This window comes from Lampetra planeri, chromosome 36 (genome assembly GCF_965212315.1).
Source record: "Lampetra planeri chromosome 36, kcLamPlan1.2.h2, whole genome shotgun sequence".
Lineage (NCBI taxonomy): Eukaryota > Metazoa > Chordata > Hyperoartia > Petromyzontiformes > Petromyzontidae > Lampetra > Lampetra planeri.
In genome coordinates this window covers 1,071,506-1,093,661 of record NC_136142.1, presented here as the reverse complement: position 1 = coordinate 1,093,661, position 22,156 = coordinate 1,071,506, and the positions used below count along the sequence as shown (strand labels likewise).

The following is a 22,156-nucleotide window of genomic DNA, read 5'->3' as shown; positions in this document are numbered from 1 at the left end:
ACCACCACCGTCGTCACCACCGCCCCCACCATCACCACCATCGCCACCACCGTCGTCACCATCAACACCACCATCACCACCATCACCAACCTCATCATCACCACTGTCACCACCACCATCACCACCACCGTCGTCACCATAAACACCACCATCACCACCGTCGTCACCATCGCCAACACCATCACCACCATCGCATGTATGTATCTATGTTGTTGAACTTTCGCACTGTACGTGGCCAACCGTACTAATCTTGTTCCAGCCGAGTCATCGTCGTTTATTTCTTGGAGAGAGGCGGTCGGTCATAGGAGAAGAAGAGGCGGGTCATCTGGAGAAAACCGACACGTGCGAGGGAGCAACACTGAATCCCATACAGATGGGACGTGGAGATTAGTCGACATGTTGGTGTACTGCCATTCTCCTGGCAAGCCGGGGTATGGCACCTCGAAGCCCAGAGGGATGGAGCTCCACATCATTCGTGCGATCCACCACCCCTCACCTCCGCAGTGCTGGGTTTAAGGGCCACGTGCATAGCCACCAGCTGAGTCAAGGGAGTAACGCTTAAAGCGTCACACAGATATATTCAGTCCTTTACTGCCGGAGCCAAAGGCTCTAACGCCTGCGATTCTCAGATGGTCTGAGTGCTCTCAGGGTGATTTAATGGCTCGGACAAAAATAAAATGGGTGTTAACATTTGTTCAAAACGTAATGTGCTTTTAAATATAATAACAAAAGAGGGTACAAATAAACACGTAGGATTTCGTGACCAATAATATCCAGAATAGAGGTTTATTCGGTTAGATCGTGTAAGTATGAATGTGAAACAGAAGGATTTCTCCACAATTTTGGCTGTCGCCTGATGAGGCTGGTTGTCATTAACGGTGAAACGTCGTACTCGAATGTTGTGGGTTTACTCTCCAACACGACTGTGTGCTGAACTAGTAACTAATTGCCACGTTTTGTTCACGTGACAAACCTTACTAATTGGCTGTGTCGGGTGATGACGGATTTTCCGACACATTTATATTTACGCGATCTAACCGAAAAAAAATCTCTATTATAGGGTACAAATGACAAAGCGGTGCTGAGCAGGGTCCACGCGCAGGTCGAGTGATTGCTCTATACAGCCTCTCGTTCGGCAGGCCAAACAGAGAGCGTTTAATTTCCTGTCCCCCCCGGCGCCGCGTCCGTGAGCTCTCTAACCCCTGCCGCACCTCGCCCTGTGAACACGATCCCAGCCCAAGCCCCAAGTCGGTTCGCTGCCGTGTCCTCCGTGTTGTGCAACACGAAGGGAAACAGAGAGAGAGAGAGGTGTGGTGGGGGGGAGAGCGAAATTCTGACCTCAACGTTTGCTGTCTTTATTTACGTTCAAAATTAATGCTGCGTCATTTATGGTGGAATTGATCTTGTTGTTACTTTGGCGTTCGGCCTGTATATTTGGCCACGGCTCAGACTCCCGGCTCTAACCATGGGTCCAGCCGCGCTCGGCAATTTCCACGAGCTCAGCCTGGGCCCCAAGTCAGGGCTGAGGCCGCTCACTCGTGTGTCACTCGTGCGTTTTTAGAAACCAGAACTAGACTGAAGCGAAGGCCCACTGAGCTACGTAGCTCTTTTTTTTCAGAAGCGACCTGGCCACAAATTATAGCTCAACGAAGTGGCTTATCACGTGGAAATGTATGGCAGCCAAATAGCCTAAACGCGGAGAGACGTTGATTCTAAACGTGGAGGCAAAGACCGGAGGACCCGGAGACAAATCCACGCGACCACGGAGAGAGAGACACGCAAACTCCAAATATTCAGCAGCAGGCGTCAGGGTTTGATTTGGACCCACAACCTCCTGTACACCAAGCGAGGTAGTTAACAGCTCGCCAACGGGGAGTGGCTCTGCCCTGAGTTTAGAGGCCAAGCGTTTGGTTCAATCGTCGCGTCTGTGTCACGCCGTAAGGTAAAGTGCCCATTCAGAACCGTTGCAGGGCGGTCGTGTTGTCGTTGCAGGGCGGTCGTGTTGTCGTTGCAGGGCGGTCGTGTTGTCGTCTGATGACTAAAACTCCGCGGTGGAGTCGGTGGTGGAATGTTGTGTTGACAATATTGTGGATGACAGGTGGGGGTGGGGGGGGGGAGAAGTCGCATCAGATGGTTTTCCGCAGCCGGGGAGGTTCGATCGGCAGAGTAGCCGGCTGGCAGACAAACACGAATCATGCCCGATTAGAAATAAAGATCTCGCAGTACAATCGTCCACATTTCACAGTCGACGCATCAAAGGAGTGACGTCGATTTCAAGCGCGTCACTGCCAGTGCCTTAAACCCATAGAAGGCAACAAGTTAATCAACGTACACATCTAAATAAACCATCAGACACACGACGAAAGAAAGAAAGGCGGACACAAAAAATGAAACAATGCGACAAACCAATCGCTATAATTACAGTATTGTAAACGTGTGCATATTTGCTCAGGGCAGTAACAATGCACATCCGTGGCCGCTCTGGGTGCTGACGGGTGGTGGTGGCGGTGGTGGCGAGGGGGGGGGGGCGCCGAATTTGAGAGCTGTGCGCACGCAGCTGCCGCCCGTCGAGGTGCATCACCATGGCGCGAGTTATTGCCGCGCTGCGCGCACCTCGCAGCCCACAATGAACACCTTGCGTTATGTCCCGCGGCCGGCTCGGGTTACGGCAAACACCGCCGCGGCATTGTGCGGGCGGCCGAGACGCGGTTTTGAGGGTGGGGGGGGTGTTGCTCGCCGCGAAAGAAACGACGTCCAAATATAATAAACGTGCGGTGGGGCGATCACGCGACGAACGCCCCCGCCGCTCCGAGCGCGAGGCGTCTTCCGCGGCGGAACAGTCGGAGCACGCGCGCTCGCGGTCCGGATATCGGGACGCCGTTTTGTGTTCAGCGTTTGGCGTGGTTGCCGGTCGCGGTGGCGGCGTCGACGTTGGCAGAGGCGGGGCCGAGACGAATATTTTGTTGAGTCAATTTTGACCGTTGATGGAATATTGCCCCTGAAAGCCATGCAAAAGTTCAAGGTAAGAATTGTCCGTGTCGTGCCGGTTGGTTCGTTTCAACTTGTCATTTTTTGTCCGTGATCTCGGTGCGGAAGTGCCTTGGTGGCGGTTTAGCCGGAGCGGAAACACACGAACCCTCACCTGCAAAGGGGGCTTCCTTACCCCATCAGGAGGACACGGAAGGCATGGCTAGATGATATGGCTAGATGATGACGAGATTGTTTAATCGTAATGTAACCTCGTGCTTTTTGATGCGAAGGACGTATGTTCGTGATTCCGGTCTGTGCTGACAGCTTCATTAATGGGGTTTTTTTATTTTGAAAATTAAGGTGACACTTTCGCCCTCTGATTCAGGGGTTTGTCTCAACATGTGCGTGGCCTGGAACTTTATTTGCGGTGTTTTGGGGGTGATGCAAGTGTGAAGCAACTCGGCTGGGCTGTGAACACGGTGTAGCAAGGCTGGAAAAAAAAGAACAAAAGCTGTCAAAATATAGGGACAAAGGTCTATGCAAGCACCCAAGATGAATGACATCCAGCAAAATATTAAACTAAAATTGTTAGCTATGTTTTCACGAAGCATTGAGCTCAGGTATGAGTCGTCAACTAAACCCGTCATCACTCAGCAGGAGTCGATCAAATGTTTTAAACGTTTGAGGTGTCCGTGTGGCTCAGAGGTGAGAGCACTGGGCTGTGGTACCGTTGACACGCTGAGTTGGACTCGGGGGAGACGGGCGTGATTACACCCGCCGGGTTCTCCAGTGCAGCGAGTTGATGGCCTCAGCCCTGTCACAGAGGGCCGCACTAGGAACAGCCCACGTTCTATTCAGTTTGGGTTTGAACTTAATTTGGATAAATCCAAACTGAACTTGAAAAAATAGTTTGACGTTCAGGCTAGTTTTACATTTTAGATTTGAAGCTTTCGTGACTGCAAGGATTCATATTCTTAGGTTTTTTCGGTAAAGTCCCGTAGGTAAAAAATGTAAATGAATAAAAGTAAAATAATTATTTTATTTTATTATACTTTTATTAATTTTATTTTTTTACCTACGTGACTTTACCGAAAAAACCTAAGAATACTAGTTCTACAGTCGGGTAATGAACAACCTCTTGGACTTTCGTGGTTCCTTGGTACCCTCTATCGCGGTCACCAACCCTTGCAAGCGCCTGCTATCGACATCATTATATTCTGTCACCGTTTTTTAAACTACGTTAAGCGCCTTCAGTGAAGGTGCTCTATAAATATGAAATTAGATGAGATTAATTAACTATGTTGTGTGAAGTCAGTCGTGTCTGTTGTAAAAAGAGAGACACCCGCCTCAGGAATTATTCCTGCCACTGGCTTAGGGTCACCAACGGCAAACCTCCAATGAGCACTGTTGGCCACGTACATTGTGAACTAAGTTAATTATAAATCTATACAACACAGACAATCGCCGCCCTATCGCGTGTGCGGGCTGGAGAGTCCCTGAGACGTAGAACACAACGTGTGTACTGCAGTGGCAAACAAGAGACGGTGCTACCCCCCCACCACCACCACCACCAGTGTGGGCTCAGCCTTGCCGCTCCTCTTACTCCTCCACTCACTCCTGTCCTGGGCCATCATCTCCACATCCACTCCCCACCGCACCTTCACGTCCTGCGTCACCGCCTGGGCCATCTCTTTTAGAGGCCGGCCTCTTGACCGCCACCCAGGTGCTTCAGCATCCGGCCTGCGAAGGCCCTTGGGAGCGGCGCGCCGAGCTCGGGCCCGCCGAGAGACAAAGAGAAGCAAATCCGTGACTTGAAAGTTAGATCAACAAGAGGGAGATCAAAGGCCATAAAGGGACGTGTGAGGTCGTACCCTCTGCGCGTTTGGCGCGTGGCGTTAATATGTTGCCCGCAGGCACGCGCCAGCTCCGCTACGTGGCCCCACCGCAGAGCGTTAGCTGACGGTATTTGGTTGGCGAATCGCAAAAATAATTTAGTGACTCTTGCGTCTGGTGGCCACCACCGTAGGCCGCCAGACGCTTGGTGGATCGCCAACCGTCTGGTGGCCGGCAGCACAGGGAATGTTAATGCCCTTCGCCGTTGAGATTTAATGTTAATGATTTATTTATAATGACCTTTGTGCGTACAGGAAAGCATCCTTGTTTTTAGGAGGGCCTTGCAATTTGCGATGTTTGGTTTAACTCCACTGTTGTTTCGCGTGGAAGGAAATGACATGAGCTCAGCATAGACTGATTAAAGTATACATTTTCTCAAAGGCTATCTCAAGAACCACCCACCACCTGGCACCATCGGGTCTATCTATTTAATTATCATCAAGAGAGTACATTTGCAAAGATAATAGCACTGGGGAGGAGGGAACAGCGAGGCGTTGATACATATACGCTGCTGCGTCGTGCCATGTGAACCAGCGACTTTCTTCCAAATCAGAATTATAGTTCACTGCCCTGGAAAGGCTTTTGTGCCTTTTTAACTTGTAAGTGTCCATTCCAGCCTCGCGTAGCACGCTGCGTGAATGATGCATGAGCCCTGACTCTTAACCAGAGTTCGGTTTCTGCTGCCTCCGTCACGTCGCCCTCACCCAGAGTCGTCGTTCCGACGCGACAGCTCTTCAATCCAGTCGTCACCCTGATTGGCGACAATTCATCGAACCTCGAGAGAGAGACAGAGAGGCGATCGCTACAGCCTGAGCTATAACCGTATTTGTGGGTGCTTCATCACAGACAGCATTTAATGAACGCGGAAGAGTCGTGTCACTGCAATGCAAGGCCGTAGCCATGGAGTCAACATTGGAGGGGACCAAATCTTCCAGGGGGTCTGGGGTCCCCCCCCCCCCAGAAAAAAAAATCTAAATTTGAAAACTAATTTTCTGCCTAAAATATAAAAAATCACTAACACATGGGATGTCTAATAGTGTATTACATTGGTCTGTTTTTCTTTTTTACCTTTTCTTGTTTCATGGTATGTAATGGCAGAGATTATGGATTAATAAAGTACAACCATAACCACAATAATTTTAACATAAATATATGCATTGTTATATGAAGACAAGTCCAGATATTGTGGCCAAGGTTTAGCAAATTGTTTTTATTTACATAGCATAGCAATTATAATTTTTTTAAATTTTTCATAGCAATATATTGGGGGGGACATTTTGAGCATATTTGAATATTGGGGGAGATGTGTCCCCCCCAATAAATAGTATAATTACGGCCTTGCTACAATGAACCCGGAATGATTCTACTTTGTCAGCTTTCCAGGGCACTCCCTTCAATTGCCCTGTCTACCCTAAGCCCTTAAACAGGCCATTGCTATGCTAAACGTTTAATGTTGGAGAAAGAGTTTCATGAATATTTGCCAGTCCGTTCGTATCCTTTAACATCGGCCATCAAAGATGAGGTTTTAGTAAATCTGAGTTACAATTCCTGCGTGTGACAATGACCTATCCCTGTACATTGTCGACAAGAAACGCGCACGCGTTTATTTTGTCTTAACCTTTAAAATAAAACTTGCGTGCAGGACGTTACTCGCTTATGAACTCAAACTACAAAGTCCAGGAGAAACAATGATGTTCACGGCGACTTACGCCAGGCACGGACGTCACAACACCTGCACGGGCAGATAAACTGAGCAACAAACAGTAGAAGGGACTCGTGGGTTGGCGAGGCGAGGGCGAGCACGTGGTGTTGACTCTGCGCAACGCGACACGCCGTCCCGAACACGAGCAGAGAGGCTCGGCAGCTTTGTGTTCACCGCCGCTGACGTAAAGAGCGCGGCACGACGCGGCTGCAGCAACCACGCGGCGGCGATGTCCGCCAGGTTGGGCCCCGTGCTCCACGCGTGCCCCCATCAAACCTCCCCCCATCGTACCATTTAGAGTAATAGGGTTGGCTTACTCGTTAGACAGGTACGGTGTGGGGCGGGGAGCACGGAGAGTGGGAAGGGGCCACTCCGTGAATTGTACGTACGTATGTTGAACTTCTTTCGCGCCGTACGTAGCCAAACGTCGTGCTGCGGGTGAAGGACAGCAAAGTTCCCAGAACACCCAAAGTGGGCACGCAGCAGCAGGACATTATTCCACGTGACTGGGAACGGCGCTCGTTCCACTTTGTGCAGTGGTTTACTCGGGACAACACCGGACACAGATTCACGGCGGGCTGTGTTGAGCAAGGTGAATTTGGCGTCGACGGATAGGTGACTGGACCGGGACCGTTGACCCGTACATTCGCGGGCATCCTTTTACACGGAGCGGTAACTCAGAGCGGGAACACAAGAGCTCAGCGGTGCAGGCTGAGATGTTTCTGACACGCACTGCAGCCCTCTGAGAGACAGCCCAGCCACGCAGCGATTGTAAACCCAAGATCTCACAGGTGCCCTTACATTGTCATCAGCTGTCCGAGAGACAACCAGTGCCAGGCCTTGAACCCATGACTCAGGTTTTGACTCTGCATTGACATGAGCATCAGCTTTCATAGAGATAGACCCAGGATCTGGGTTTGAACCCAGGTGCTCATAGGTGTTTGCTCACTGCCCTGACCCACACCTCATCCTTCTCCGAGACAACATCCAGCCGCCCGGTTCATGCTGAGCGTCTGTTTGAGCGTAACGTCCCTCGTGTGTCCACGTGCGTCACCATCTCTCTCCGCTTTCTCCGTCCCGTGTGTATCTCTCTCTGCCCCCGTGTGACTCACTCCACTCTCTCCGTCCCGTGTGACTCACTCCACTCTCTCCGTCCCCTGTGACTCACTCTGCTCTCTCCGTCCCGTGTGTCTTTCTCCGCTCTCTCCGCCCCCGTGTGTCTCCACGCCCCTCCGGGCAGGTGTCTGCGGAGGAGCTGTCGCAGGCTCGGCTCAGGAGGGTGGACTCGAGCCGCAAGACGCGCACCTTCGGGAAGCAGCCGAGCACCAGCGACTACTACAAGTCGTTCAGCACGGAGCGCGACGAGCCGCTCAACGCCAGCGGCAGTCACATGGAGCCGGAGCCCACGCCGGTGCTCAACGGAGAGGTAGACGCCGCGCACGCGCCGGCTCGCCGCTCCGCTCCGCCTGGGAAATTCACGCCTTTGGTTTTACAAAATAATTTTCGCAACGCTTTCGTAAAAAGTTTCGTACAGATCTTTTGTCGGTTCATTGCCGAGTGAAAGCCGTCTTTGGGACGTGGGATTTTGTTTGACCGTACTTCGCCACGCTGGTCACTGTGGATTGGTGACCGGGGTGGCTCGGGATGGGTTCGGATATCACTCGCAGCTCACGTCAACTGTGGGTGGGACTCGATCTCGGGTCGCCACGTCCTGAGCGCGGTGCGCTAACCGCTGCATCGCTGCCCCACCCCAAGAGAAGTTCACCCGTTAACTATTTGGGTCGCGAATAAGGAGCCTGGGAACCACCCGCGAGTGGCACCTTGAAACCGACGCGGGGTTGAATCGGGAGCCAGCGGAGGGATCGGAGTGTTGGGGAGAAGCCGCCTCGATTAGTGGTGCGGCCGAGGAGCCTGGCAGCGGCATTCTGGGACCTTTATGGAGTTTGAAGCCGACGGATTTGCGGAGGCCGTAGGGACGAACGCCGCGACGGTCGCGCGAGGGTGTGGAGAAGGCACAAATGAAGCAGTCCGAGGCAAGGAAAAAGCGGAAAGCCGTACATTGAAATGTCCTGGCAGTGGCTACCCAGGAGGACAACCGCCCTTTCTGTGTGTTGTATGCTGAATTTCGAGGTCGGCTTGTTGAGAAGTCTTACAAGTGCTGAATGACTCATCCGCACACCCTGCTACCCGGGCACAAGTCAGGCCCGAACTACCAACTTAACGTTGCGTTCAAAGAGCCAGCTTCCACTCTGGCGGATGTCCCTTTAAAATGAGCGGACGCGCTTCCTGACTCACATGCAGCCTAGACCTTGAGACGGTAAACAGGCGCCCCCTGGAGAAAGGCCAATATTGATTGAGGGCGAGCGGTCGGGCGGGCGGGCGCAGCGATGATCACAGCGCTTTGACTGCCGGGCGTGATGGAGCCACCTGCTTCTCGAGCCCTCTCGTTGCGCTGTTTGTGACAACGCTGTTGCCACACTTCTGCCGCCAAGGCAAGGGGCAGGGCCAAGGCAAAGGGCAGGGCCAGCGGCATAGGCAAGGGCAGGGGGGCATGGGGAGGGACGAGCTGCCTCTCGGGCACGCCGTGTACGAGTGGCGCCCCGTCGCGTGAGCCCGTGAATGATGGTGACTCGCGCTCGCCATCCCCGCGCGGCGTGAAAGGCGTTCGCGTCGTGACCTCTTAAATCTCGGCCGGCTGAACGGCGGTGGCGGGCGGCGAGAAGTGCTGACGGCGATAGTGGCGGCGGCGGCGGCGACGATGATAAATCAGATTTATTATCGGCGAGCCCCTTGTTAAAGCAGCACCGAGTCACCTTAGCACGCCCGCGTGTCCTCCCCACGTTTTGCACTCTCTGCCTCCACCACGCTCAGCTCCTATCATTTAATTCGGGCGCCACGTTCATTTACCAACCACACGCGCTCCGTGTGAACAGAGCCCAGCTTGTTTTATTTCCGTCTGGCGGAGCCACGCTCTGAGGCCTGGCTTCAAACCACACACATCAGTCGACGCGACCTCTGTAAGTCTATGGGCTTTGTGGTGGCTCCTATGTCAGTAAAAATATCCCAATGGTTGTTTGTGGTTAATAGGTAATCTTGTGGGGTCTAATGTTGGTCTGTGAGTGCTATCTTAGTCTTGATTTTTATATTAATTTTTAGGGTTTGTTTGATACACATTGGCTACTAATGTAGAGCTGCTCATTTTTTGATTACAAACTGTTAATTAGTAATTTTCATTGAAACGTATCGGTATTATGCAATGCTAATCTCAAACTACAAGTCGGTCCATCCCTCGGCTGCCTCGTCGCTGTGCCCTCACGAAGGGCCTTTGCCCAAGACGTCAGCCGAGCCCTGTCGTGATGACTCATCTCTGTAGCCGTTTGATGGATTGTCACCGTTCGGGTCGATGATTCAACCCAGGATTATTATTCTGTGCCACGTTTGTACTGTCTAGTTTGCATTATTTAGAAATAAAAATCCTCTCATTTTTGCAGATTTTTTCACTCCATCCTTATTTCACATTTGCAGTGCCGTGCCACACTTCTTCTGTCCTAGGGACGCAAACCATCCCAATATGTTGTCCAGACATGAATACCACCTCCTTGGTTTGTCCACTGCACTGCCGGGCAGCTCACTTCTTTCTTTTCTCTTGCACTGCTCCACTTTGGAACTCCCTACTCCAATCATCGCCTTTACCCATCTCTTATAACTCAATTCAAGAAACCTGTAAACTCTTTTAGAACTTTGACACATCCCAAACGTTGACATTTTGGGCCCTTGGGCCTGTTCCCAGCGACCGCGTTTCGAACAAAGTTGCTCACTCCGTCTCCTTCTAACTCTCCGGTCACGCACAGGTTCGACGCCCATCGCCTAACCTGCTCAGGACGTAAACGATCGATGTTGGCTCCCGCTATTCGACGCACGTGTATCGCCCGCGTAGAGATCAATTGCGGTCTCCGCGCCCATTCCGTCGCCGTGCCGCACGGTGAAACCCCGCGGCGGTGACGGCGTCTCTCTCTCTCCTCGCCCTCCCTCCCCGCCAGGACCACTCGGGCGAGGCGGAGACGCCCGAGTCGGAGATGCCGGAGCCGGAGCCGCCGTCGTCGCCGGTGCCGGAGCCCCTCCCCGCCGAGGACGAGGAGGGCCCCCCAGCACCGCCGCCCCCGCCGCCCGCGCCGCCCGCGCCTCCGCCCCCGCCGCCGCTGCCCCTCCCCGGCGAGCTGCCGCGGTACAGCGACGGCGACCACTCGCGGCCGCCCTCCGCCGCCTCCAGTGAGTAGTGGTGGTGGTAGCGGCCCGTCGACTCCCACCCGGTGCCCCCGTCCACTGTTTTGTGCGTTGGGCGCGTGCTTGTTGGGTTTAAACGGTTTTGGGAACGTGCGGGCGGTCGGCTGGCTCGGCACCGCTAGGATCCGGCCGCCCTGGAATCTTCACCGGGTTCCCAAGTGCGGCGAGTTGATGGTCTCAGGCCGCTTTCACCAATGACCCATGAACCTGCGCAGAGAACCACGTAGAGAGCGCTTACATCGAGACCCATTCGCTGCACGCTCAGATTGTAATAATTGGCGCGTTAAACGCTTCTACACGTGACGATTTCATTGTTTTGGCTATGTTGGGTGGTGGAGGGTCTTGACAACACAAAATAGGTCAGATCATAAAGTGGTGTCAAATAAATTCGATTATGAATCGTCGATAACACTCTTGCAATACAATTCAAAGAAAATAAACAGGGGAAATCCAGAAACTCGGCAGCTTCCATCCAAGGGCTGTTAACGGCTCTCTCCGACCTTGCCGGAGAAGGACATTGTGTCACTGTGACGTGGCCCAAAGTTTCAGGCCAGATCCTTTTTCAGCCGATCTGCTTTTTCCACGACCGAAGCTCGCAAGGGGCTCCCTCTCTCACCTGGCGAAACCGAGGGGAGCAAACCGCGTTGTGATTGACGTGGGACCGCGTCTCGTGCGTCTGTAGTCTCGTTTTGTAACATCACTGGAGCTGCTTGGGGACCTTTTGCGTGCCCAGTGAGACGAGTGGATCGGTGGCACAGCGGTTCGCGCGGCGGCTCTACGAAACCGTTAACCTGAGTTTGATTCCCCGGCCGCAGCTCGCACTGGGGGCGAGCGACATCCAAACCAATCCGGGGCCCCTCCACCACCCCCCCCCCCAACCCATCCCCCCACTTCACAAAACTTCACTGAGCAGCATGGTAAAGTATCGTCTCCATATGGATGGAATGGCCCTCGTCATAAGAATGTGGAATTTCCACCGCCGGCCCATGATGGCCCAACGCCTTTTCACCTTGGCGAACGCGAGGGCCCGCTACAGATCCCTCCGCTCGCCGCTCGAGAGATAAACCACGCGTCCCCGTGAGCGATATAATAAAGCATCTCCGGAGATAAACCACAAGAGGGCACGTGCCCCAGCCCCCCCACCCACCCACCGGCGTGCGTGTTTTGATTCTCTCTGTAATGAAACCTCGCGCATTAACAATGCATGCAGGCCAGCCCCGTCGCGTCCGCTCAATAATTCATTGCTCCCCCAAGAATATTTAGCGGCGTTTAGAATCCCGTTTCCAGCGACGACTCCGTAATAACGTGATCAAGACAAATTTGCACTCGCGCCCGGACAAATTATCGCGCCGTAGGTCTCTTAATAAGGCGTGCGAGCGTTATGAAGAACAATGAGGAATATCGTCACTTTGTAGACACGTGTGTGTGTGCACCTGACATGGCATGAGCACCGTGGTGACATCACCGCCACTTAGTGATGATTTGCAGTTGTTATTGTTGTTGGAGTAGCAATGCAGCGGTTAGCGCACTGCGCTACAAACCTGGCGACCTTACGTCGATTGGACCTCAAATGAGTGCCTCGTGCGGTGTGTACAGCATCAGCCTTGGGTCGACATCAACGGCCGGGCCAGGTGTTGACTACCCACGGCCCCTTGTGTGCGGCCTTCGTAGGTGCTGCTCACTAGCAGCACTTGCCGCAACAGTCTCTCTCTTGCCTCGTCCCACAAAACGAGTCGAAGCTACTTTCACGGAAGTCTAACGTCACATCTTTTAATAGTGAATTAACCGAACGCCCGTGAGGGAGTGCTTGCGCGTGCGAGAGGACATGGCTGCACTTGCGATGGACGCTCGCAAATGCCCCAACAGTCTGCGATCCCAACGCGATGACCTTGCTCCTTCTGTGCGTCCGAATGCGTTGCGTGCGTCCGCCTCTGCGCGCGTTGGCCACAGAGAAGACGGCGCCGCGGCTTTCGTTCCGCGAGCTTCTTCATCCCTTCCCCGCCTCCCCTTGCCGCTCCGTCCCTCCTCGTCCATCCGTCCACCTCGCGAAATCCGCCGCCCGCTCCACGCCCGGGCTCCTGTTTCCCCGGCTTCGTTTCCCTCGCTCATCCTTTGGCGCTAATAATTTTTTAATCGCGTTGCTGCCGACGGCACGTCCTATTGTTCCTTCGGCCAACGCCGCCGCCTCTCCCCCTGTCTCCCTCTCCCCCGTCCGTCCGTCCGTCCTTCTCACCGGCTCGCCCGCCCGCCCACCGCCGCCTCCGTGCCGATCTGGCCTCGCTCGCCACCACCGCCCCCCTCCCCAGACAAGATTTGCCGCGCTGCGCACGCTCCGTTCGCTCTCACCGTTGTTACTTTTATCTTCACCTTTTTCCCTTGTGCGCGCACGCCCGCCCGTCGCCCGTAAATGTGGGCGCACGGCGGCTTGTGACGGTTCATCCCCTGTTGGACGAGCGAGGAATGAGAAGTAAGTCGAACGCCGCCGCCGCCGCGTGGCGCTTGCGCCGTGCCGCGCTCACGGCTCCCAGGGGCTCCCGTGGCTCCTGGCGGCTCCCACGGTTGACGGGGCGCCCGTGCCCCACCGTGCCGCGGCTTCTTTGTGTCGGAGCTGTTGATGGGTTCGGATGTCACCAGAACGTGGTGATGAATGTGGTGCGGCGTAACGCGCTGTCGACTCGCGTCGCGGCCTCTTAATGCAATGTGAGTCTGTGAGTCTCTACGTGTGTCTGTCGACCTCTCAATGTGAGTCTGTGGGTCTCTACGTGAGTCTGTAGACGTCTCAGTGTGAGTCTGTGGGTCTCTACGTGAGTCTGTAGACGTCTCAGTGTGAGTCTGTGGGTCTCTACGTGAGTCTGTAGACCTCTCAATGTGAGTCTGTGGGTCTCTACGTGAGTCTGTAGACATCTCAATGTGAGTCTGTGGGTCTCTACATGAGTCTGTAGACCTCTCAATGTGAGACTATGCGTCTCTACGTGAGTCTGTGGACCTCTCACTGTGAGTCTGTGGGTCTCTACGTGAGTCTGTCGACCTCTCAATGTGAGTCTGTGGGTCTCTACGTGAGTCTGTAGACGTCTCAATGTGAGTCTTTGGGTCTCTACGTGAGTCTGTATACGTCTCAATGTGAGTCTGTGGGTCTCTACGTGTGTCTAGACCTCTCAATGTGAGTCTGTGGGTCTCTACATGAGTCTGTCGACCTCTCAATGTGAGTCTGTGGGTCTCTACATGAGTCTGTCGACCTCTCAATGTGAGTCTGTGGGTCTCTACGTGAGTCTGTAGACGTCTCAATGTGAGTCTGTGGGTCTCTACATGAGTCTGTAGACGTCTCAATGTGAGTCTGTGGGTCTCTACGTGAGTCTGTAGACCTCTCAATGTGAGTCTGTGAGTCTCTACGTGAGTTTGTGGACGTCTCAATGTGAGTCTGTGGGTCTCTACGTGAGTCTGTGGACGTCTCAATGTGAGTCTGTGGGTCTCTACGTGAGTCTGTAGACCTCTCACTGTGAGTCTGTGGGTCTCTACATGAGTCTGTCGACCTCTCAATGTGAGTCTGTGGGTCTCTACGTGAGTCTGTAGACGTCTCAATGTGAGTCTGTGGGTCTCTACGTGAGTCTGTAGACGTCTCAATGTGAGTCTGTGGGTCTCCATGTGAGTCTGTCGACCTCTCAACGTGAGTCTGTGGGTCTCTACGTGAGTCTGTGGGTCTCTACGAGAGTCTGTCGACGTCTCAATGTGAGTCTGTGGGCCTCTACGTGAGTCTGTGGACCTCTCACTGTGAGTCTGTGGGTCTCAACGTGAGTCTGTCGACCTCTCAATGTGAGTCTGTGGGTCTCTACATGAGTCTGTAGACGTCTCAATGTGAGTCTGTGGGTCTCTACGTGAGTCTGTAGACCTCTCAATGTGAGTCTGTGAGTCTCTACGTGAGTTTGTGGACGTCTCAATGTGAGTCTGTGGGTCTCTACGTGAGTCTGTGGACGTCTCAATGTGAGTCTGTGGGTCTCTACGTGAGTCTGTAGACCTCTCACTGTGAGTCTGTGGGTCTCTACATGAGTCTGTCGACCTCTCAATGTGAGTCTGTGGGTCTCTACGTGAGTCTGTAGACGTCTCAATGTGAGTCTGTGGGTCTCTACGTGAGTCTGTAGACGTCTCAATGTGAGTCTGTGGGTCTCCATGTGAGTCTGTCGACCTCTCAACGTGAGTCTGTGGGTCTCTACGTGAGTCTGTGGGTCTCTACGAGAGTCTGTCGACGTCTCAATGTGAGTCTGTGGGCCTCTACGTGAGTCTGTGGACCTCTCACTGTGAGTCTGTGGGTCTCAACGTGAGTCTGTCGACCTCTCAATGTGAGTCTGTGGGTCTCTACATGAGTCTGTAGACGTCTCAATGTGAGTCTGTGGGTCTCTACGTGAGTCTGTAGACCTCTCAATGTGAGTCTGTGAGTCTCTACGTGAGTTTGTGGACGTCTCAATGTGAGTCTGTGGGTCTCTACGTGAGTCTGTGGACGTCTCAATGTGAGTCTGTGGGTCTCTACGTGAGTCTGTAGACCTCTCACTGTGAGTCTGTGGGTCTCTACATGAGTCTGTCGACCTCTCAATGTGAGTCTGTGGGTCTTTACGTGAGTCTGTAGACGTCTCAATGTGAGTCTGTGGGTCTCTACGTGAGTCTGTAGACGTCTCAATGTGAGTCTGTGGGTCTCTATGTGAGTCTGTCGACCTCTCAACGTGAGTCTGTGGGTCTCTACGTGAGTCTGTGGGTCTCTACGAGAGTCTGTCGACGTCTCAATGTGAGTCTGTGGGCCTCTACGTGAGTCTGTGGACCTCTCACTGTGAGTCTGTGGGTCTCAACGTGAGTCTGTCGACCTCTCAATGTGAGTCTGTGGGTCTCTACGTGAGTCTGTCGACCTCACAATGTGAGTCTGTGGGTATCTACATGAGTCTGCAGACCTCTCAATGTGAGTCTGTGGGTCTCTACATGAGTCTGTAGACCTCTCAATGTGAGTCTGTGGGTCTCTACGTGAGTCTGTAGACGTCTCAAAGTGAGTCTGTGGGTCTCTACGTGAGTTTGTAGACGTCTCAATGTGAGTCTGTGGGTCTCTACGTGAGTCTGTAGACCTCTCAATGTGAGTCTGTGGGTCTCTACATGAGTCTGTAGACGTCTCAATGTGAGTCTGTGGGTCTCTACTTGAGTCTGTAGAGCTCTCAATGTGAGACGGCTTTCTTTTGAGCCTCGTCTCAATTGGTGCTAGACCAGAGGACGCCAAAAGGCGCCTTTTGGTGTGGACCAATCAGTTTCAAGGACAATGCATATATTATCAGAGTGTGTTTTTCTTTGCATTTTGACCAGAAGTATTGTGGTTAATGCACACATGATTCCTCGTAAAAAGATTTCAGTTTTGTTGCCAGAACAAAGGGGAAACCCCCTATTATTAAATTAGTAAACGACCAAGACAACGGCTTTCTCTTGCACCTCTACGCAAAAGGACAACGTGACAGTCGCCGTGACAATTAACCCCCCAGTGCGCAGTGGCACACACACCGACCTTTGACGATGCTGCCACGTAACTACAAGAAACACCCTCTTCACAAAACGCATTTCGTCAATTAACGACATTGGATTAAAGCGACTGCCTGCACGACTTTCAATTGTTCTCACAACCATAATTTTGAAACACGTCAGGGCTTTTCTCCCCCCCCCCCCCGCCCCGGAGTGAGGCTTTGCACTGTGCCCGACGGCATTACGCTCGGGGCTGCCACCACCGCCGCCACCACTGCCACCACAGCCACCACCACCACCGCCGCCACCACTGCCACCACCGCCACCACCACCGCCACTACCGCCACCACCGCCGCTACCACAGCCACCACTGCCGCCACCACTACCGCCACTGCCACCGCCACCACTACCGCCACTACCACCGCCACCACTACCGCCACTACCACCGCCACCACCGCCGCCACCACCGCTGCTGCCACCACGTGCAGACTTAAGTGATCAATGGCCCACTTGAGCGATGGATTGCGCGCAGCCTAAGCCCCTAAACAGGATTTGGTTGTATTTCTTGTGACAGTGTTTAAGTCGTTACCGGCTACACAGGAGCCAGCGGCCCAGCACTCCCCGCTTGTAGACAGGCGCCCGCCGAGCTCGCGCTCGAGGCCGAGTGTAGTTTCTTACACTCGGAGTGCATCCGCAGCTCCCGACAGCTGGCACCGAGAGAGTTAAATGAGGAACTTCCGAGGGATTCTAAGTACGAGGGTTTGCTTTCACCGGAGGCTGCCTCTAGGGCGGTATATTTCGTTTCGACGGCGAAGCTCGCACCTAGGTGCTCTTGGCTGAGTCGATACACACACGTGGGATTTATTGTGCTGCCATCTACGTTGGCAACGCTGACAGGTGAAGGAGATTTTAAAACTCGTTGAGCATTTCTCTCCCGTCTCGCGGGCACGATGGAACCGTGGGCAGAAAACCACACGCGTCACTATTGAGGGTGGAACGAGTAGCGGCGTAACAATTAAAGCAAACGCACGCTGTCTGTCCGCGCGTGTGTGCATACGCGATGACATGGCGAATAAATATACAATGAATTTGAGGAATTGCCCGTTATTGATTAGCACGGTTGGCTATGTAGGGTACCAAATAAGTTCGACATACGAACATTACCACCAACACTCAATGGGTAATTCCTCAAATGTATTTTTTAAAAGAGAAATTTGACCCGCATCCAATACCCACAGGTCTTGTTTACAAACTTCACACCTTGCAGCCAGAGTATGTAAAACCATACGCACGGCCTGGCATTGTTATTAAACGTGCGATAACAACAGCAGGCGGTCCTCCTTTCTTCGCCCTCGGGAGATGAGCGCTGTAGGTAACCTGACAGTTGCGGACCAATGTGATGCAACACACGCGCACCGCGGATCTGCTTTCGGCCTCTGTATTGTTTGCAAAAAAAACTTTCACCACACAATTGCTCTTGAACAAAACAAAAACCAAATGAAAGCGCTTCACAGCAGCGCCGCGGTTTTTTGAGGCCGGCAGGGGAGCGACGCTGAAGTGCTGTTAACGTGGAGAGCGCTCACCCAAGTGGCCGAGTCCACTTGGCGCGCACTTAATCCGATTAGCGCGCCCGCACGGACCCTCCGGCCCGCCCGCCCGCCAGCTCCCCGGCGTCTTCTTCGCCGCAAATGCCTCCTCGGTGAAGGTGCGTCCTCTCCTCGCGCCGCTCGCCGCCGCCCCTCGCTGTCCCCAACGCTGCCGGGCGTCGTCGTCCTCGCCGCTCGTTCCACGACGGGTTCAGCGGCGGAGGTGTTTGTTGTTGTTGTTGAGTCCGTGAATTTTTAGTTCCTGTGGTTTTTACCGCGTGGGCGTTCTTACTGCTGCTGTGCCGTACGGCTCACCCCCCCCCCCCGCCCTTTTGTTTGGGGGGGGGGGCCGTGCCACGCGTTGTTCGGCACCGTTGTCCGACGTTTCGCTCCGCGAGCCAGCTCTAAGTCGTCGCGTCGGACAGTCGCGGTCGTCGTGCCGGCTTCCCCCGTGTGGAGCTGTCGGGTTCCGTTTCTGCGGAGGGACGCCGCTTATAGTTTTGTCGGCGCGTAGCGTTTGCGTTTTAAAGCCAAAACTCAGCTGCTTTATTCACGAGAGAAAGCCCTTTGAGCTGTTGACTCTTTTTTTCATAGGCGACCTGGCAACACATACTAGCTCATCGAAGTGGCTTCTATCATCGTCGTCGTCGTCGTCGTCACATGCAGGAGTTGATAGCAGCGTGTTCATTTGATCCACGCGACCACCACGGGGATAGCGAGAGAACACGCGTGGCCTCCAAATAGACGACAGGCATCGTCAGGGTCCGGGATCGAACCCACGACCTCCTGCGAGGGAGATAAAATCTCCCTCGCCATCGCGGCGCCCCTAGACGGCGCGGTTCAGCGTCGTTGTCAACGTCAACGCGATAAATGCAGGGGGCTGTTCTCCGTGCGGTTTGTCGTCCTTTTTAATGAACGTGTGTGTGTATTCCGTGGCTAATTTCTCCCGACAGCGCGATTCGCGGATGCGTTGTAAAGTTGTAATGTCGCCGGTGTGTGTTTGGTCGGGGGTTTACGGTGGTAACGTGCAAACGATTTAAATTCCACCCCGTGGAGAGATTACGTGGCGCGTAATCATTGCTTAAGCTTGGACATCAGAGATGCTGCTTTCATGTTCATTAAACAAAGCGGTAAAAACCTAAAAGTTTTATCGAAACACCGTTTAAATATTTGCAGCTTTTTTTCCTCTTTGCATACAAAATGATTGTCATTGTTACCAGAGCTCACCGATGTGCTCACGCGAGGTGGTGGGATTGTGTAAGATTATTTTTCTTAGATTAACGTGTCGCTGACGTTAAAGACGTATCGTTCGATACTAAAATCACGGAATATTGCACTACATTCCAACATTACTTTATTTGAATGATATACTGCAGTTGAGTGTGTACTTTTACTAATGCTTGCCATAATTGACTGATATTTTGACCTCTCATCTGTCAATTTGTAGTGTTTACGTTTGGGGAGCTGTCGTGTAGCGATGAGCACACCCGCACTACAAACCCAGTAAACCCGAGTTCAATTCCTAACCATGGCAAACATCAGTGCCGGATATCCGAACGGGTTCCATGCCTCCCCTAGGCCTGACCCTGCCCAATGAGCACCTGGTGCAATGTTTAAACATTAGCACTGGGGAGACAAAGGCAGCCAGGCCTGGTGTTGGCCGCTCACCCCCGTCGTGCGTCGTGGCAAACTTTATAGGTGCCCGCTCAGAAAACTTGCCCCGACCGCCTGTTTGTGTGTGTAAAAGTGCACATAGCCTGGCACGATCTCTGTAGTGACGTCACCGCGACTTGGCCGTGAATGGCGGTTGTTGTGTCTGCCCTGAATGGAATAATTATGAATGTTGGCTCGCGAAGTGGTAGCGTTATGTAAGTACACTGATCCATTGGAGAACACTGACACATTATTTGTGTGAAATATCTAACTGTAAGGTTGTATCGCTATCGAGATTGTTGGACATATTTATTTTGCTTATATAATATATTTACTTTCTCAATTTCAATGGTTGTCACAAGCATCTATGTTATGCTCTGCTGAGATATATTCTATACAGCATATTCGTTATTATTCTATCCCAAGTCTCCCCAGAGATGGAGACATCGACCTTAATTGTCTCTCACCGGCTTGTCAATGTAATTCATATCCAGACTATATACACGTGTGTGATTGTATGTGTGCGTTCACATGTATGTGGAGAGGGGTGGCGCAGTGGTTAGCGCGATGCGCTACCAGCGTCCGATTCCCGCTCATGGCCAACACCAGTGACGATTATCTGAACTGGCCCTGGGCCTCCCCTAGGTCGACTCAAGTATTTGGTGCGTTGTGTAAACATCGCTACTGGGGTGTTGGCCACCCACCCCCTCGTGAACCATGCTGGCCTGCATAGGTGCACGCTAACAGCACTTGCCCCAACGGTCTGTTAAGGTTATACGGGGGATCATTGTCTTGTGTGTGTGTGTGCATCTGCAAGTCATCTCAGTCAACTCTTGGCACCTGGGTCTGTCCCGTGACCTACCAGCAGCAAGCTCTCGACACTTCACCTGACCCCGGAGTGCACCTGGCCTGGCACAAGCGCCGTGGCGAATGGTGGCTGTTGTTGTCGTTGTGTGTTGTGTGTGTGTGTCTCCGTAAAGGCGTCAAGTCGTTCAACATGCTCTCACCCAATGGGGACAACTCGGACCTGCTGGCGGAGATCAAGGCGGGCAGGAGCCTGAAGCCCACGCACCCCAGCAAGGGCTGCACCACAGTGTTCATCGGCTCCGCTCACCTGGTGAGGCTCCCCGCTCCTCACCTTAACGTCCCTGTTAGACGTGGTGTACGTGGTGTCCCCCTGTGTTGTGTGTAGAACAGTGCGCTACGAACCCGCCCACCCTAGTTCAATTCCCACTCACGACCGGTAAGAGTTGCGAACATTTGGACCGGTCCTGCGCCTCCTCCTAGGTCGATTAGCCCTTAAATTGGTATCTGGTGCGGTGTATACATCAGCACTGGCGGGAGACAAAGGCGGCCGGGCGTGCGTGGTGTTGGCCCACTCACCCTCTCGTACGCCGTGCCGACCTTAATAGGCGCTCGCTAACAGCACTTGTCCCCAACGGTCGAAGTCTCTATAGGGGGGATCTTGTGTTTTGAGTCGACGGGCAAATCCGAACTCCGTGTGGGACTGCGCCTCTCCCCTCCCCAACGGCGCCGCAACAGAACCAGCGACCGACCAGCCCGGACTACCAGCCGCAGGGCGGCGCCGGCACGGACGGCACCAACGGCGACGGCGGCTTCTCTCACGGCGCCGTGGGCGGCGGCGGCGGCGGCGGCAGCGGCAGCAGCGGCAGCAGCGGCGTCGGCGCGGGCGGCGCGGGCGACTCGCTGTCGCGCCTCGACTCGCTCGACGTGGACGCGCTGGTGCCGCTGCAGGACGAGCAGGGCCGGCCGATCCCCGAGTGGAAGCGGCAGGTGATGGTGCGCAAGCTACAGACGCGCCTGCAGCAAGAGGAGGAGCAGCGGCGCCAGGTGCGGAAGCCGAGCGCCTTCTTTTGCCGCCGGCCCGTCCGGCCCATTCGGCGTGCCCGTGTCTTTGCGCGGTGCGCCGTCGCGTGGAGCGATTCGGGCTTTGCGGTATTCGCCGCGGGCCGCGCCGTACGGAGGGCGGAGGGCGCCGTGGTCGGCGCGCGTCCAGCGGTGGGGAGCGGCGGCGCGGCGGTCGGCGTGCACCGCGCTACGAAGTCGGCGACACCAGTTCAATTCCCGCTCGCGACCACAGGCCGGCCGAGCGCAGCGTTGACCGCACCCGCCTCCTCGTGCGCCGTGCCGGCCTTAATGGGCGCTCGCCAGCAGCGCTTGCCCCAACTGCCTGTTAGAGGCAATATACGGGGAGGGGCCTTTGTCTTTGGTGCATTGTGCCGCATGCTGTCCGTTGTGAGCCCTGTGTTGAGCGTGCTGTACTTGGTGTGATGCATGTCCCGTGTGTTGTGTGCCGTGGCGTGCCGTGTTTGCCGGTGGAGTGAGTTCCATGCAGCGGGGAGTGTAACCCGGAAAGCCTCAGCTGTTTCTTCGGTAACGCTGGGTTGTTGTGATTTGGCAAAGTGATGAGTACGGCACACAGTCGAGAAAGTAGTATTAACGCCTATTAAAGCGTGAGCTGCTGTATACATTACAACTTGGTGCTCTGGTTCCCTCTCACTTGCAAACGTGACTCGGATAGGACCTGGCCCCAACGTTCCGAGGCAAACCCCTCCTGACAAAG

The 22,156-nt window shown here is 54.0% G+C and overlaps 1 protein-coding gene across 1 annotated transcript in view; it reads left to right on the top strand.

Annotated features, from left to right (window-relative positions):
* Window positions 1–22,156, top strand: part of ESPN (espin) — a 61,190-nt gene that overhangs the window by 30,127 nt on the left and 8,907 nt on the right. The window contains 4 exon segments of the mRNA XM_078611264.1: window positions 7,806–7,991; window positions 10,606–10,834; window positions 20,553–20,689; window positions 21,115–21,635. Coding sequence (XP_078467390.1) covers window positions 7,806–7,991; window positions 10,606–10,834; window positions 20,553–20,689; window positions 21,115–21,635 — 1,073 coding nt within the window.